At 43.5% G+C, this 18,957-nt stretch overlaps 1 protein-coding gene across 1 annotated transcript; it reads right to left on the reverse strand.

Annotated features, from left to right (window-relative positions):
• Positions 1-6,987: 6,987 nt before the first annotated feature.
• sdf2l1 (stromal cell-derived factor 2-like 1) lies at positions 6,988-15,953 on the reverse strand. Its single transcript, XM_063490481.1, has 3 exons — positions 15,721-15,953; positions 9,800-9,996; positions 6,988-9,706 (listed from the first exon to the last, which is right to left on the reverse strand). Exons 1-3 carry the CDS (start codon positions 15,896-15,898, stop codon positions 9,428-9,430), a joined length of 654 nt encoding a protein of 217 aa, XP_063346551.1. The 5' UTR covers positions 15,899-15,953; the 3' UTR covers positions 6,988-9,427.
• Positions 15,954-18,957: the final 3,004 nt, after the last annotated feature.

Here is an 18,957-nt window from a genome sequence, read left to right on the forward strand (position 1 = left end):
CGGATTTATCAGTTAACTTAGACCAAAACTTCTGGTCTCAGATTTGCTTAAAAACCTTTCATCTAATTAGAAATCCCAGTCTTCAATTAATTCAATACAAAATACTACATAGAGTGCACTATACAGGTCATCGGATGTTCAAGATGGGCTTTACGTCTACCAACAACTGCTCACACTGCCAAACCAATTCACCGGACAATTATATCCACGCTCTTTGGTTCTGTCCACCAGTTCAGAAGTTTTGGCGTGAGATATGTGAAGACTTATCGAAGTGTCTGAAATGTAACATTCCAACTTCTCCTTTAGTGTGTTTGTTGGGCAGCTTAGATAATGTCACTTCAGAAAAGAATATAGCCCACATGGTTTTCACTGCCCTATGCATATCCAAGAAAACAGTCCTCATGAACTGGAAAAATAAAAATAATCTTAATTCTAACCAGTATAGAAATTATCTATTAGATTACATTAGTCTTGATACAGCCTCTGCCACCACATCAGATCAATTGCTCTGGGCTCCTTTGATCAGCTCCATCACCTAGCGGGGGTGGGGGGTCATAGTTTGGTCCCACCTTCACTGTTGTGATTGGTGTGGGGGTAGGTACAGGCTTAGGGCGTCGGGGGGTTCCCCAGGAGCATCTTCCTTGGGGGGCTCAACCCGGGGTAGCGGTCATGGCCAATTAGGGGCTCTGTTGGCTCTTAGGTGACGGTTTCCTCGTGGCTGCGTGCAGCGGGGCTAGGGGAGGGTCTGTGCTGATGGACGTGGGTTACTGACCTGGTAGCCTGGCTGCCGCTGGGTGGGTCCGGGACGGGCGTGAGGTTCTGGGGGCGCTCCGTCTCTGGGCTGGGGCCCTGGCCGGGCCTCGGGGGCTCGGGTCCTGGTTGGTGTGTTGCTGGGGTTGTGGGCGGGTGGGTATATGGGGGCCCAGTCCTGGCGCAGGGCGCCGCCAGTGCATCGAGCCACCTGGGGGACTCTTCAACTGGTGGGGGAGGTTGTCACATCTTGCAGGAGCTTTCCTCTCCTCAGGAATTCTCTCTGCAGGAGAGGGAGATATAGGAGAGGTGGAGGAAGATCTCAGCCTGGGCGTCTATTGTCTTGTGTAGTCTGGAAGATGAGTGGATGATGGGGTGGGTGCAGTTTTCTCTGTAGTGGGGTCCGGTGGGCTGTCCCGGGCTCTGTGGGGCCAGGCGGCGCTGCTGCACTGGGCCCTGGTCCGGATGGGCCTTGGCCCCCTTTCCCTGGCGGGTTGCAGAGCATGGGGGTGCCTACTGGGGTCAGCGGGGGAGCTGGCCCCAGGGAGGGGTCACTTGCCCCTCCCTTTCTTCCCTCCCCATCTCCAGCTGCCTCCCTCTTCCCGCTCCACCACAATCACCCACACATGCAGGGCCTTGGGGTAGGGGTGTGTCACCAGGGTGCAGAGGAGGCATCCCCCCCCTCTGTCCCCTTCTGGCTGCCTCTGCCTCAATTTTATCTCACAACTTAGACATTCACATTACTCACACTCTCATAACACATACATATAGGATCTTAGGGGTGGGCTCACAACACGGACTCCAAATCACCATCAGGGTGTACACCTCACCCCTGGCGTCGTTGCCCACCTCTCAATTTTAAATACACGTAGACATTGAGGGCTATCAGGAGGGGCTATGCGCTTACCTGCTGCTCTCTGGCAGGTAGCTCCATGCCCTCCTGGGTTTTAATTGCACCTTAGAACACATATACATCAACACTACATATGAGCGGGTAGAGGGAGGTTTGGAGTCTTCTCACACCCCCGGTCTCTGCGGCCTGCTGGAGCGGGGGGGCTAGGAGGAGGAGTTGGCCGTCCGACTGGGGTCTGGTGTGTGGGGCCTCCCTGCTGCTGCGGAGTCGGGGCAGTCTGCTTCTCCCCACTGCAGGGAAAAGGGTAACACCACCTGGGCCTGGGTGCAGTTTCCCCCTCCAGGGGCAAGGGTACCTAGACCCGGTTCTTAGAGTACGCTTGGGGAGTGTGATTGTGTGTACAGCGTCTCTTTATGTCTGTCTCCACGTTGGTTGAGTGTGGAGTAATTGCCTATGAGAGCATGAGGGTGGGAATGGATGTTTGTATTTGAGTGTGCCTGTATGTCTGTGTCTATATGTCAGGTTGGGTATCAGACGCCACCTCTCTGGGGACATCTCAGGCCCTCCAAGGTTTGGAGGCCTATCTCCCCCCACCACTTCCCCTGCCGGTGGCAGACGCCCTCAGACATCGATGCGTTGGTGGTTCTTTGTGTCCGGGGGTGGGCGTCCGGGTACACACCGGCTCACTCCTTGGTGGCTGCTTATCGGGGCCTGGAACCTGGGGCTCGCTCGGGCCACTTTGGGGGTGGGGTGCCCTCGGCCTCTCGGCCTGGGGCTCGGTCACTCAGGCACAGCTGGCTGCCGGCGGAGCTCACAGGCACGTCACTGCAACCCCCCCGGCTTCTGCTCCGCGGCTGCTGAGTGATCCCTCATCTGGGACTCTCCTCAGCTCTTTCTGGGACAGTGGCGCGGCTGCCCCTCTGTTGGTCTTCCTTGGTCTCTTGTGTTCTGGGGGCCTCTGGATGTCTGGAGTTTTGATCTCCTCCATACCTGCTTCATGCCCTGGAGGATGGGACTGTGGCCCCCCACACCCTCTAGCAGATCATTACATTAAGGAACCTTTTAAATACAAGCGCGCTCATGCTCACAGGTGTACACACAGGTGATCACACACACAAACTACACCCTTTTTGGCTCCTACCTCAAAGCACACTGTGCGCTGTCGATCTTACGTGCTGCACAATAATGTTTAATATTAAGTATTTAGTGTTATATTCCCATATATCATTGTGATGTTGTTTATTCTATTACTCTCGTTTTCTTCTGCTTGTTTTCTTTTTTCTTTCTCAACAGGTGATCCAGGTGATCGATATATGTATTTTTTGTCTGCTTATTTTGTTGGTTTTTGCTTTTTGCCCTTTATCCCCGTCCCTCTTCTTCGCTGTTTTTTTTTTCTTCCCCCTCTTTCTTTCTCCCTTTTCTTTTCCCCTGTCCCGTATCTAGCAAGTAAAAAATAAATAAATTAATAAAATAAAATAAACAATAAAAGGTAAATCAAATGGACCATTACGGCAAGGCTGGGATGGTCCATTTGGTAAAGTAAATCCGTTGGGCATCTTTCTTCGCCTTTAGACAATAATTCTGATGGCAAAAGAACCAAACGGGACAGGTTTAAAAAAAAAAAAAAAAAAAGAATTAGTCTACCCACTTGAACCACTGCAATTCAAAGCAGCCAGTGGAACAGAAAAACATAATACAGAAAACAGCTAGTCTTACCAGAAAAACACAAAAGTACAGTACTAAAGGAGCTACATTATGAAATGGGCCATCAAGGTGAAGAACATTGCCACTGACGCACTGATGCAACAGGAGGTTCAATGGGAGGATTATGTCACCAGAAGGTGTGTTTGCATGAAACAGAAGAAGCCATGTCATGAGATCAGAGCTCCACTGACTAATATTGTCACTACTCAACCTTTTGAACTCATCTCAATTGATTTCCCACACCTTGAAAAGTGCAAGGCCAGTTATGAATACATTATTGTAGTCATTGACCATTTTACACTCTTTACCCAGGCTACAACTTCCAAATCAGGTAAAACTGCTGCATGCAAAATCTATCATGACTATGCTCTAAAATTTGGCTTTCCAGCACGAGTGCATCATGATCAAGGTGCTGAATTTGAAAATTAGCTGTATGTGCAACTGAAAAACTACTGTGGAGCTGCTGAGTCCAGGACTACTTATGAGTGCCTTCCTCTCCTCCGAGCTGATGTTGGATGCTGGGGTTTTGCATTGCTGGGACAGGCCATCGAAGAAGTGGAAAAGAGGGCTTTGTTATCCTACCCTGGAACACCACCAAGTCATTGGTTTAGGTATGTGGATGACACCTGGGTGAAAATCAAGTCTCAGGACTTACCAAAATTCACAGATCAAATTAACTCGGTGGACCAACACATCAAATTCACCAGGGAGGATATGAAAAGTGGCAGGTTAACATTCTTAGACTGTGAGATTTCCATCAGTAATGGGGGACATCTAAAAGGTGATGTGTACCATAAACCTACGCATACGTATTTAAGGTTTGACTCTCATCATCTACTGGAGCATAGACTGAGTGTCATGAGGACGCTACAACACAGAGCGAACACCATCCCCACAGACACAGCGGCCAGGGAAGCAGAAGAACATCACATCAAGAAGACCCTGAATAAATGTGGTTATCCCAGCTGGACATTTGTTAAAGCTGGGAAGATTCAAGATTGTTTATTTGACACCTAAAGACACTTAAAGAAAGCTCCAGCCGATCCAGGAGAGAAGGACAACTGCTGCCTAAACGAAAACCTAGTAATCCCGTATGTGTCAAGAGTATCGGAACAGTTGAGACGCATTTTTTCTAAACACTGCGTCTCTGTGGCTTTTAAACCCCAAAACACGCTGCACCAAAAATTGGTCCACCCCAAGGATCGGGTCCCCCGACACAAAGAGAGTAATATAGTGTACGCTGTTAAGTGCCAGGAGGATTGCCATACATTAGGGAAACCAAACAACCTCTGGCAAAGCGGACGGCAGAACACAGAAGAGCCAACTCGTCAGGCCAGGACTCAGTCAATTTACACCTACAGTGGACACTCTTTCAGCGATGAGGATGTGCAGATCATGTACAGGGAGGAACGTTGGTTTGAGCAGGGGGTCAAAGAGGCCATTTACGTGAAAACGGAAAGACCATCTCTGAATCAAGGAGGGGGCCTAAGGGTACATCTGTCACCATCTTACAATGCTGTGATTGCAGCCATTCCCCAACTCTCTGTATATGGTACTCATGGCCATTGATCAGTGGTTGTTGATGTCATAAGAATTTGCATATTAATGATCAAGGAACTCAATTCCAAGCCCATTGTTCATTCAGTGGTGCTAGTCATTATGCAAAGTCAGTCATTATGCAAATGTACTGTTTATAAGGTTTGGGAAACCTGCAGTCAGCGGAGACTGAGGAAGTCACTTGGACGAGTGACGAAACGTTCCACTGAAAATACTGCATCCAGATGAAGAGACTCAACTTTTGGGGAGTGCTCAGACTAGAAAATATAGGAACCAGTCCATTTGATAACTGTGGCCATAGAGACAAACAGCTGAAAAACTAAAAGCAACTGCAGACAATGAATACCTTCTTCTTGAGAAGATTTCATTGTGCATTCATACTTCAGTGTTAAATCTGCATCATTTGTACATCACAACCACAAACCCCTCTGAAATAACCTACTGCATATCCCGACGGACACCTCCCTGGAAAGGTAACCATGTCACACTGATCCAGTGGCAACTATTGGGATTGGCCTGTTCAGTCCCTTCAAACCCTCATATGCATTTCCACTTACTTTTTTTACACAGTCCATTTTGCTTCAGAAGGTTCCTAACTGAGAGAAAGGTGAGCCAGAGATATCTGTGTGGTAGCAATAATAAGAGCTGTTTCTCTATCTCTATTCTTTAAATACAAAATAAAGGAGCTTCAGTGCTTCCATTAGCATAGTGTGGTGTCGCGAATGAGAAATAACCGGGGACGGTTACTAAAGTAGTGACAACGCCACCTGGGGGAGGACGTTACACCCCCAGGAAAGATTTCTCTAGCCAATGAGAGGATTGCATTGGCTACTAAAGCCCACAGACTCGTTATTTAAAGGCAGAGGTGAGACAAAGGAAGTTTATAATTCCAAAGTTTATTAAGAGAAACTACTAAAACATAACTATAAGATTAAAAGGCACCTAGGGTAGCAGGGGTGAGAGAGTAAAATAATAAATTAAAACACTTTATTACCACACAATGATTAAAACGACATACTCCCTACCACAATGCTACCCTAAAACAAGCACAATATATTAAAAAGAACAACTAAACAAAATGGTGGAGGCTGGCCACTTGAGGAGGCAACCTAACGGGAGGGGTGCCCAAGGGTGCCACCAATTACTCACCAATGTGATTTCACAGCAACCTCACTCACACTAAATTCTAAACGGTGCAATCAGCCTATGCCCGGTGTGTACACGCACATGCATCGGGGAGGGGATTCCACCTCACGTGCCTAGCCTCTGAACAAGCGGCCGCATGTTTATGGACATCATGTAACATCCTAACCCAGAATCTACTTCACTACAATCGGATACACTGGAGCATCATTTATGAAAGAGGAGGAGAAAACGCTGTCCCATAAATTATTGTAATGGATCACTGGCATACAAACAATCTGTATAATAAAATTGCACAGATCATGGAATTTCCTCCCCCTAATCCTTAACAAGGAGGAGGACATGAGATGAGAAATGACTTTGGTTCACAAGAGTAAAATATAAGAAAATAAGATTGATTTAATTTTTATGTGCTATGGGATAGATTGACTAAATTCAAATCATTGTGATGTTGCAGTTGCTTGGTGACCTATCAGCAATGCGCTTTAATTTATATAGAAAGATGCAGCTTGTTCACTGCAGTAAAAAACAACATTCTGTGACTACTGGATCAATAATCCAGTGTTAAGCCTGAAAACATCACTGCAATTCAGATAAATGACAGGAAGCCAAAAGAGAATCTATATACTTTTGATATAACCAAAAACTCTTCTGATAAGACTGAGGTGTTGTATTTTCAGAGGACTGCACAAGAGAACTTCTGCACAGGTTGCAAACCTTTTTCCATACAAAGTAAACAAAAAGCAACAATTGCTGTACATCACATAGGTTATGTGGGAGTCTCTACAGAGTCCCTGCAGAAGCCTAAATCAGCTCTTAGTCTACAGCTGTTAGGGTATACCCTACACTGTTAAAGGCCAAACTTCAGCGAGATTCCATTTAAAATGTGTTCAGGAGGATGTTGGTTTTCCTTTATGAACTAATGCCCTATGTTCTGTCTAGGCTCCACCTCCTCTGTCCTGATTGGATGCTGCTCACAGAATCCAGCTAATTGGCAACTACTTAATGCCTGTGGAGCTGTGTTTCTGGGCCCCCTGGCCATTTTGATTGCTGTACCTGTGCAGGCTTGCATGCCTTTTTGACTTGTATGTGCATTTTGTGTTTCCGAGTTCAGACTGCTTGTAGGGGAGAGCTGCCTTTTGTTTTGATTCCCTGTTTTCTCCTGTTTATGTGATGTTAGGTAGGTTATAGGTTTGTAACCGAGGACAAGGTACGAGTAAAAGGAGCAAGGAAATAAATTGATAATTTATTTATTGCATTAATTAAACATACAATTTCCCAGTTATTTCCAGACAGAACTTACGACACATCCTGCTGATATCCTAGCTGCACATGAGAAAAAAAATAACACAACACTGCAAACTGTCACACCCCGTTTAGCGACACTGCAATCGATTTACCTGTGGCACGCACTGCAAACAATTCGGGTCTCAGCACAGCTGGAAATGCATGACCTGCAATCTGGGATATAAAGGGAAGTGGCATAAACAAAAAACAAAAAGGGAGGTTAGTCCACCCTTACACAACTCACTCCCAATCAATAACCGCCTTTACAGCTGGACGGACTAACCAAAACAAAATTACAAATCAATCAAAAGGACGAAAAAGGACAGCAGAGACAGCACAGAATATTGATCAGTTTCCCTGCGCACAGTCAATCTAGGGCTTGATCAATTCTTCTATTAAAACTCGTGGTCACACGACAATATACCCACTCGCACCAGAGTGAATTAATCGCCTCTGGTTTTTTCCGCAGAAGAGCACTGACCTCACCCCACACACCCACTACCTTTTCAAAGCTCTTCAGCCAATCACCTGGCAGAGAGCAACAAACTACCAGGTGACACTTGTTACAGGTTGTATATTTTGTTTTCTTTGTGTTAGGTAAGTTCCTTTTATTTTCATATCAGGGATGTTTTGTTTGTTATGTTGGCCTTGCCTCTCCCTGAAGCTAACCCTCAGTCTGAACTGGAACTGAATTAGAATTTCTAGCAAGAAATAAACCTTTTAACTTACCATCTTGGCTCCTCCTTCACTATTTACCTTTATGTTGGTCCCTTCTAACCCCTAGACTAGCCTGGGGACGTAACAAATGAGAGAGAGAAAAGCAGTAGTGTTTACCATCATCTTCCATATTTTAACATTTAATAATAAAACTGATGTCATTCCACTGTTCAATCCATTCATCATTTTGCTGGTCCTTTTGTATTTTTACTTGATATAGCAGAGGTGGTTGTTGACAGATGAAGCACAGTACATCTGCTGACAGCACTGAAAAACTGGAGCTTCAGTATTACTGAATTTGTTAAATATGCTGAATGAATACACAACATAATGACTTGTGTTCCTCACTTAGGCTACTATTTAAGATGAATGGCTAATTAAAGCACTTTAAAATTATGTTAATTACTCGACTATCAAAGGCTGCCATGCTGGGATATATGAAGACTCCCTGATCTCCATCAGAGCCGTTCTTAAAGTTTGCCTTTATGAAAAAACTAGAGTGCGCTTTCTAACATTCACACACTTTCATACTGCAACTTAGGGTTAGTATCTTGCCCAGTGATATTTGGCATGCAGACTGCTCTACCTCCTGAGCCACAGTAGAAAACTCACAGTGAGCAGAGTGCTTGTGGTCACTTTGTGAAAGACCTCCAAAATTGTGCTACGGGGACTACGGGGTCACAAGATACGGGTTTTCCTCCATTGCAACACTCTACAAAGCGCAGTAAAACAATCAACTGTTACACATTACAATATATAACCAAGCATTGTAATTGGACTCAGCACTGAGGTGGAGTATTCTGCCACCTTGTGAGTCTGGCAGGTTGTACACTGCAGTGTAAACAGTAAGGCTGACAGGATCAATAATGGAGCCATTCTTGTGTTGTGCCAATCCCAATGCAGCAGCTAGAGTTAAGGTAGCAGGAGACATCTAGACAACCTGCTAAGCTTAGATAAGCTCAGCAAAGAATCCAGATACCATAACCTTGCAAACACAGGAACAGCGGCGAAAAGACAGACAGTGAAGTGTGCTCTAATTACACCTATATACACCAAATATGAAATAAAGGCTTTATTACATACAGTACATGTCATTATGTCTACTGGCATGTTTTATGTATTTCTGGACAAAAATTAATCAAATGATAGTTTTCTTCAGGACTATAGCCATCCTCATGTATCTCCCCTGGCTCAATGTTATCCCTCATCACATTCTCCAAGGAAGAAGCTGAAAGAACATATTGAGGCTACACTACGTACACACAAATAATGCCTGCCAACCCCCTTCATGTCACAAAACACCCCGAGTGCTTCACATAGAAAAGATTTATCAGTCAAGTCATACATCAGGTCCAGGCAGAAGCATGTCCATGCTCATGTCTCCTAATGATGATGATGATGATGATGATGATGATGTCAGAGTTCATCGTGGCGCAGCGGTTCCTGGCTGGGCTGGATGAAGACGCCCTCCATAGTACGCCACCAGTTGTGCTGATTGGGGGAGCTCATGCCGTGCACCTCCCGCTGTCCACGTATGGGGTGGCCGTACTGTTCGCCCGTCACACTCAGGAAGACGTCGGTGCCCACGTGTTTGAAGCGCACAGCCTCGTCGCGCTCCCAGTGAATGCCTTCACACTGAACCGTCCACGCGTCCAGGTCGTCACCCTCGCCATTCTCTCCGAAAGCACTCACCTCCTGTGGACGGTGAAGAGGACAAGGGAAGCATTTGTACCGTGGTGAACATCCACGTGTTTAAAAGAGCAAGAGAAACAGTCGTGTGTGTCTGACCTGGTTATTAGACAAAGGAGAGCTGAAGTGGTGTGTGTGGAGGTTTCGTCCAGTCTTCATGTGTGTGATGCGAATGGTCTGGCCACATTTGATGGGAGCACCGCGCGGACATGGATTGTTGGGCTTCCCACGAATCTGCCAGTAGCTGTTGGCATCATCTGCGTTCTCCACTCCAGTTACAGACTGCTGTCCACTGCCTACACACACACAGAAAATTATACCATTAAGTGTCATCGAGGCATCATGCATTTATAGTACTTTTGATCTTGAATTATTAATTACTGTTCCACCAAGGAAGCACAGAGTGCTCAGTGCATGCAAGCCTGTTAAGATTCAGCAGTCAAGTAGACAAAGACTTGTTGTTGAGCATTGTGCTCATAGAACAGGCTATATGCCCATTATATACAATTTCATTCTCAAGGTTTGCTAATATAATGTGACGGCATCAAAACCTTCTGTGGATGATCTCCAACTCTGCCCGTTTACTTCAATAACAGCCTGCATGCCATCGAGATCACCAATGAGATGTTATGGCACAGCAAGAACATTACTAACCAAAATAACAATGCCATGTAAGTGCAGGTTCTACATATGTCCTTGAAAGAGTAGTTGTCAAACAGCTAACAGATCATCTGCAGAGGAATGGCGTATTTGAAGAGTTTCAGTCAGGTTTCAGAGCTCATCACAGCACAGAAACAGCTTTAGTGAAGGTTACAAATGATCTTCTTATGGCCTCTGACAGTGGACTCGTCTCTGTGCTTGTCCTGCTAGACTTCAGTGCAGAGTTCGATACTGTTGACCATAATATCCCATTAGAGCGATAAGAGCACGCTGTAGGTATTACAGGTACTGCACTGCAGTGGTTTGTATAATATCTATCTAATAGACTCCAAATTATTTATGTAATGTGTGAAGAGGACTCTCCATTAAAGGTCAACTATTGTGTTCCACAGGGTTCAGCGCTAGGACCAATTCTGTTTACATTATACATGCTTCCCTTAGGCAGTATCATTAGAAGACATAGTATACATTTTCACTGCTATGCAGATGACACCCACCTCTATCTGTTCATGAAGCCAGGTAACACACACCAATTAGTTAAACTGCAGGAATGTCTTAAAGACATAAAGACCTGGATGGCCGCTAACTTTCTGCTTCTTAATTCAGATAAAACTGAGGTTATTGTACTCGGCCCTGAAAATCTTAGAAATATGGTATCTAACCAGATTCTTACTCTGGATGGCATTACCTTGGCCTCCAGTAACACTGTGAGGAACCTTGGAGTCATTTTTGACCAAGACATGTCCTTCAATACACATATTAAACAAATATGTAAGACTGCTTTCTTCCATTTGCGCAACATCTCTAAAATTAGAAATATCCTGTCTCAGAGTGACACTGAAATATTAGTTCATGCATTTATTACTTCCAGGCTGGACTACTGTAATTCATTATTATCAGGATGTCCTAAAAACTCCCTGAAAAGCTTTCAGTTAATCCAAAATGCTGCAGCAAGAGTCCTGATAGGGACTAGAAAGAGAGAGCATATTTCTCCTGTATTGGCTTCCCTTCATTGGCTTCCTGTTAAATCCAGAATTCAAAATCCTGCTCCTCACATACAAGGTCTTAAATAATCAGGCCCCATCTTATTTTAATGACCTTGTAGTACCATATCACCCTATTAGAGCACTTCGCTCTTGCACTGCAGGCTTACTTGTTCCTAGAGTATTTAAAAGTAGAATGGGCAAGAGAGCCTTCAGTTTTCAGGCCCCTCTTCTGTGGAAGCAGCTTCCAGTTTGGATTCAGGAGACAGACACTTTCTCTACTTTTAAGATTAGGCTTAAAACTTTCCTTTTTGCTAAAGCATATAGTTAGGGCTGGACCAGGTGACCCTGAATCCTCCCTTAGTCATGCTGCAATAGACGTAGGCTGCCGGGGGATTCCCATGATGCATTGAGTTTTTCCTTTCCAGTCACCTTTCTCACTCACTTTGTGTTAATAGACCTCTCTGCATTGAATCGTACCTGTTATTAATCTCTGTCTCTCTATTCAACAGCATGTGTTTATCCTGTTTTCCTTCTCTCACCCCAACCGGTTGCAGCAGATGGCCCCGCCCCTCCCTGAGCCTGGTTCTGCTGGAGGTTTCTTCCTGTTAAAAGGGAGTTTTTCCTTCCCACTGTCGCCAAAGTGCTTGCTCATAGGGGGGGGGGGGTCATATGATTGTTGGTTTTTTCTCTGTATCTATTATTGTAGGATCTACTGTACGCCTTGAGGCGACTGTTGTTGTGATTTGGTGCTATATAAATAAAATTGAATTGAATTGAATATGCACTTCTCTCTGAAAACAGCAAGTAGATCAACAGGCGCTGCTGAGGGACAATCAATAGGTTTTTGATATAGAATAAAACTCTTCCGTTAGAAACTGCTGGAGACTGTGTGCAGTCTGTAGGTTTATACTTGAGAGGAAACCAGCAGCGTTGTTACAAACTATTCTATGGTATCTTGATGCATGCTAAATCATCCAGGTAAGGAAATCCCAAAAACTTTATTCTGTTCATCGGGACGTAGCGTATAAAGCCTTCCTGACAGAAGGAGTGAACGATGAAGGAAGTTCAACACAGTTGAGTTTTCTTTGAACATTGACTACCATAACAAAACTGAAACGCTATTTGGAGGAAATGTATATTGCCATGATTGTTATTGGGTTTCTGTGATAATTCAGGCTCTCTACTTCAGGTTCTGAGTGCACTCACGAGAAAAGGATTGCATCATCCCTTTGAGTGTGGGCTACTCCAATCAGACACGATCTAATGATGATAGAGATGACGATGACAACGACAAAAATCCAAATAAGAACATCAAAACAATATAACAGTAAAACTTAATACTTTTGCAAGTAGGACAAGAGTTCAATGCAGTAGAAAAATCACTATTAACATTAATACTGATAGCGTAAAAATGTTACTGTCACACAGCCTAATAAAGGAGACAAAGAAAACACTTCACTTTTGTCTGCAGATCACAGTGAAATTAATTACATTCATTGATTCATTCATTCTTGGTGTATGTCCTCTGTCCTAGTAGTTGTAATTCTAGCAAATGAGAACAAGCAGCTTAATTCTGTATTTAGAATCATGTATGAAAACATTTGGCCATTCTGCATCACCAGCTGAACACATGCACATTCCAGTGACAACGCAGTGCAGTCTCAGCTGGTACTTTACAGCTGACAGTGAAGTTGAACAGCAGTCTAATGCACTTAAACATTCAAGAATCTCTTGCAGACAATTTTGAACCGAAACACATAACCTGCTCCCAACCAGGTTACCATGGTGAATAAGTTGCTATGGTGATTTAGCTGGGCAAAAAGAGAGCCAATTTTTTGACATAGAAAGAAAGGCTTTAAGGTCAACATAGCTCACTACCCCATCAGTCTCGCTCTGTACACAAGATTGTTCAACATCAGATCCTGTCACATCCACATGTTGAAGATCTTGTGTAAAAGTGGACGTCCCTGTTCAGACTTTAAGTATATATTTTATATTGTTATATATCAGGGATGTCACCAGAATTGATACTTATGATACCCTTTGATATAATATTTATAATAATGTGTATTTATTTAATTATCTGTCAAGTACCACTGGCATGGTAGGGAGCTTATGTACCAAGGCTGCAGTTTTTCCCGGAACAGATGAGTCTAGCATACACCTACAATTGTTCTTGTCCATCCTTACATGCTGATAGGAAAAGAGCAACCACTAGCACAGGAAAAAAATACACGTGGAAGACTGCAGCTAGTGCAGCTGCCATTACAGCTCTGCCCAAACTCACTCGCAAGAAACCAGTTTTGTTTTGTTTTTTTACTGAATCATATTCCAGATATAGTTATAAAATGAAAATTGATATAATTTGTAGACTGTCAGTTTTCATTTGAGGGTTCCACATTCAAATTGGATGAACTGTTTAGGAGTTTTAGCTCCTCAACATGTGCCACCCTCACTTTAAAAGGGACCAAAAGTAATTGGACAATTGACTCAAAGACTGTTTCATGGGCGGGTGTGGGCCATTCCTTTGTTATATAAATATCAACATCATCATTAGAGCTTAGAAAAACAAAACTAATCTGTTACATTACTAAATCACTGAAGCTTGAGATGCTAGCTGCGTTTCCCAGAGATTTGACTTGAAACCACTGTGAGACCTTGGCCCACCCTATCATGTGACCTACTGAGGTCACTTGACATAAGGTGCGAGCTGGGGTTTTGAATGGGTTAGAGACTTAAGATGTTCCCACCTGACAATACCTCCACATCAGCACTCATATAGTAGAAGAAAACTAGAAGCAAAGACATTGCAGTGCGTGTTTTCAAAGTATTTTCCACAAAGTCTCACCCTTTCAAACTGTTGCAACATGTCTTTCTGTATTATCTGTACATCTTTGAGCTTCTGCACTGATATGTCATTAAAATGGTGGTAAAAACCGACAAAATGATACGGTCTTCAACCCAGCTGCAGCACAATGTGCCAGGTTACGAAAATCAAGCCGTACATGACCTGCAGGAATGCCAGCTTGCAACAGTGGACAGGATGTCAACTTTGTTGTATGATGCTGCATGATCTCCAACTTCTCCTAACTAAAAGTCGCAATAAAGAAGGGGGTGGGCATGTTTTACTGTCTCCAAATGCTGCCTGCAGAGAATAGGTTTTTACCTTTACCCGTTTTTCTAAAATGAAAGATGCTACGCCATTTGTCTGTCCATTTTACAATCACCATCCAATATAAAGCCCAGATTTGTAACTGTGTGTTTAATATGTGGAGCAATTACCCTTTATGTTAAGCTCAATAAATGTTCTATTCTGTGATGCAGCCTGTCAAACTTATAATGTTCTGACTACAGTTAGATTCAGTGTGGAGTTTGAATGTTCTCCACTGCCCTTTGTGCAGACTAGTGACCTGTCCAGGTGTGCCCTGCCTTTCCCACTATTACACGTGGGACAGTTTGGTCCATATTTTGTGGGACAAATATACCTGTAGACCACCGCATTTCATTTAAGCAGCTTTACAAAATCCACAGTCATCTTTATACGCATGTCCGATTTCAATGGTTCAAAAGAATTAACAGACAACTGACTGACAAGTAGTTTGATAGCTGGGTGAGGCCTGTTCAACTGTCATTCCATAACAAATGAAGCAGACATAATATCTACATCTGAATTCAAAGTGTTGATTTTGTCATTTAAATGTGAGACCCAAAAGAGACATCAGTGCAAGCTGCCTTGACATCAGTTAAGGCTGTTCTATGATTTCAGCTATATTCACTTCTAAAATGACTTTTCTGAGAAAGTTTGACGTCACATGAGGCTAAAGTGGATGTGCACTTGTCCCAGGCTGGCTACACATGTAACAAGCATTACCTCGCTTTCAAACAGGCAACTTTCAGGGACGAGGCCAAAACATCTGTTAGGATCGTACGATATGAAAAAGAAGTGAGTTCCATAGTTTCAGTGAGTCACTGTTACAGTATGCAAACCTTACTTGTAGCCTCTCTACCAAATGGCAGATGTGAAAGTCAGCCTAACCCTGGTGCTTGATGAGGACGACCCCAAACTCACTGACTTAATGGATGCTCTTATAAAGCAGGTAACTCTATAATGCCAAACTGCACTGACGGGAATATCAGTTTCTCATTCTTGTGCTTATAGCACAAAAGCAGCACGCTCCCAAAGACTAACTAAGACATGCAACCATGGAGCGAACCTCTTCTTAACGTCAGCGTGGGGAAAGGTAGTCGGAAGTTGTGCTGGGGTTGAATTTCCGGCTATTTTTTGTTTCTACAAAGCTCTTCTAGCACAGTACGCGCAATACTGACGCCTCAAGGCTGCTGTGGCCGTACACCGGCAGCTCTCTGAACACTTACCTGAGCCGTACTTAACGTCGTGGGAGTGCAGTCGGACGTTGTGTCTGGTGTTAAACAGTTTGACTAGAGAGCCGCAGGTCACATAGCTGAGCTCCGAGTCTCGTCCTTCACAGCTGGACCACAGCAGCAAGAAGAGCAGCGACCTGATGAGCGCGCGGATAGTACCAACCACCTCCATCTTTGTGTCTCTGCTGTCATGACCGGCACTCACTTCCGAACCGCAATGCTGCTTTCCACCAATCACCACTTGACAAGTCCTAAAATACGGAAGACAATGTCAACACGTGATTGGTCAGAATAGGCATATGCGTCGTTATAACAGTTAACGACAAACAGTAGTAGGATTCATGCAGAAGCAGCTCCGCCCCTCACACGTTATTCCCGATTTAAACTGCCTGTGCCTCTGATGATGATGATGATGATGATTGGATAACCCTGGTACATTGGCATAAACGTTAGTTGTCCTGGGAACTCAGATGAGCCGAAATAGACAAGATAAGATGTGGTTTTGCCACTCAGATGGATTCAGGTCAAATCTACTTAACAAATACTGTGAACAGTAAAATAAAATAAAAAATCTTCTCAAAAGATGAAATAGCATTTGGTGATGTTTCAGGTCGTCGCTGACCGCAAAGGCTCTTCCTCCAGATAGCTATCAGCTACTACCAGTTGGCAGTGAGGGGAAGGGAGAAGAGAGCGGAGGGAGATGGGACACATGGCACCCACCACCTGTACAATTTAACATACACAGTAACCTGTCTAGTATAGATGTGTTTATGTTATCTAATTTAGAAGCATATTTCTATACATATAAGACAGAGAAAAAATTATGTATTAATTATGTATTGTCTTGACCACGAAAGTGCACTTATGTTCATGCCAGTGCACTGAATCATTATGCTGTCATCATTGATAGTCAGCTGTCAGCCTCTGATCTCTCTTGTGGCCTTTCTGAAACTTTTAAATAATATAGTTATTGTCACTTTGTATCGATACAATCCAGTTGCCCTCTGAGCACGGGGGAATACTTCATTTGATCCAAAAACACACTGAATGTAATGTACCCGATCATTATAAAGAACTTGGCAATGGTCACTGGTGGAATATCCTTCATTTCTAACACATGCACACACAAAGAGAGAGAGAAACAGGTGAGGGTGAGACAGATGGATAAACAAAATAGCAAAGAAAAGAAAATAATTAAATGTAGGAGAAAAGAATAGAATCAGGACATAGGTTCTCTCTTCTTTGGGTTTACTTTTACATTGGATCGACTCACAAAGTGTCTGGGAGAAGACGTGCAAAGTAAAAGACGTATAAAACCATCAAATGTAATCTCAGAAATTGTCAATAGTGAAATTTAAACTACCCTAAAATCCTAAATCCTAAAATCCCTACAACATAGCTATATGGATGTAGGTTTTTCAGCGTCCCTTTGGATTTCAGTATTTGACTCAAATAAATGTTTTTTCCTGCAGATTGACTCTGCCTGTTAATCATCACATCGGCCATTCAAAAAACGAGTCACTGGAATTAAAATGTTTATTTTACTGCTCTGTGCATTAAACTATCAGACTGGTGGTTTTCTGCAGCATTAATTACATGTTCTGCAACAGTGCGGTATTTTGTTTGTATTTTTATGTTTTTTATAGATTTTTAATCACCATCTCATAATGTCTTTGACTCATTAGGATCAGATATTAGGACTCATAAGGATCACCCTGTGCTGAGGAAAAGTCACATGGTGCGTGAAACGCTCTTTTTTATGTGAGCATGCTCAGAGCCCGAAGCAAGGTGTATCAGAGACAGTTATAACTGCTGTGATAGCGGTTATGGTTTGTAGGAACTTTGACAGCTACTTCACTGAATAATATTACTCTGAGACTGTAGACAGGGATGCTTGAATCTCTGGACTGGAGCCAAGTACTGAGTCCTAGACTTTGTTGCTGGAAAGAATTCTATCCGTCTATCTATCATAGATATAGATATATTCATTCAGTTCTTATGTTAACAATGCAAAGTACAAAGAGTGATTTAAAAAGTACATTTCTATAGAGTAAACTGCGCTCACATCTATCGAGAAATAAGGGGCTAAGCTATCGATATCACTTACGTTTCTAATCAACATTTTTTTTACAGTTATAATAAGTGAGAATTTTTTTTTTTGCAAAAGAATAAAATAAATGTATTAAAAATATTACTTATAAAAACAGTTGTTGAAAGTCGCCTTTACTCAAGGGAGCACAACAATGTGGCGTAGGAATTAGAGAGTGAGGATTCAGATGTGAAAAGAGGCCGTGAACGCATCGTGAGGCTGGCCGGACAGGTCAGGTAAGTTTTACCGCGGTGGGGAGGTGCGAGCACTTTGCTTTTCCGGCTCCTGACTGCGCTTTAACCACTGTTCATAGCGATGCCTGACCTATAATCGGTGTGAAAGTGTGAGAAAACAAAGACAGGAGGCTGTTGCCTGTGTCACAGACCAGCACCGACACCAGTGAGAAGGTAAGTCAGCGAATGAGTGAAGTTTGAATAGGAGGGGAACAGATGGACTTCCAGTCTGAAGTGCTCTGTGTGTTGTGGTCAAGCCGTGTACTCCCAGCTCTGCCACCCTGATCATGTGTCGGTGTGCTTTTGGGACCTGACGGTAAAGGCGGTACCTTGTGCTGATATACAGGCGCCCTTTGAAGAACCTGTGACCAACATAAGAGATTAAGCTAGGAGTCCTAAATAGTGTATATTTTGTGAGCCCTGACTCATGGGGAGTCTGAGCTAAGCTCTGTAAAACTACAAATCTCTCCTTTAGTTTACTTATTGAGGAGTGCTGCCTTGGAGCAAGAGAAAAAAACGTCCTATTGTGCAATGTCATACTGAGAATATTCTAAAAATATTCACAAATAACGTAAAAATGAAATTATTGTGAATGTTCTCTGCTTAAACAAAAACAAAACAAAACAAAAAATCTCTGATCTTGTGCTAATTTCTGGTCATTTTACTCATGGAATTAGCTGTTTTGCTACAGTTCCCTTAAGCTTTCCCAGTTTTTACAAATAACAGTTATATTAACTTAATAAGTGGAAGATGCCTCATGTAGACAGCCTTGACTGAAAAGTCTGCTGGTGTGAGGCATTCACCATTTTAATTATGGCAAGAGTGCTGCTCTGCAGCCAAATGAAGGACAAGCGCTGAAACCTTGACCTGACTGATGAGATGTGAGACACAGTGGATTGAAGTCAGCTG

This window comes from Pelmatolapia mariae, linkage group LG12 (genome assembly GCF_036321145.2).
Source record: "Pelmatolapia mariae isolate MD_Pm_ZW linkage group LG12, Pm_UMD_F_2, whole genome shotgun sequence".
Lineage (NCBI taxonomy): Eukaryota > Metazoa > Chordata > Actinopteri > Cichliformes > Cichlidae > Pelmatolapia > Pelmatolapia mariae.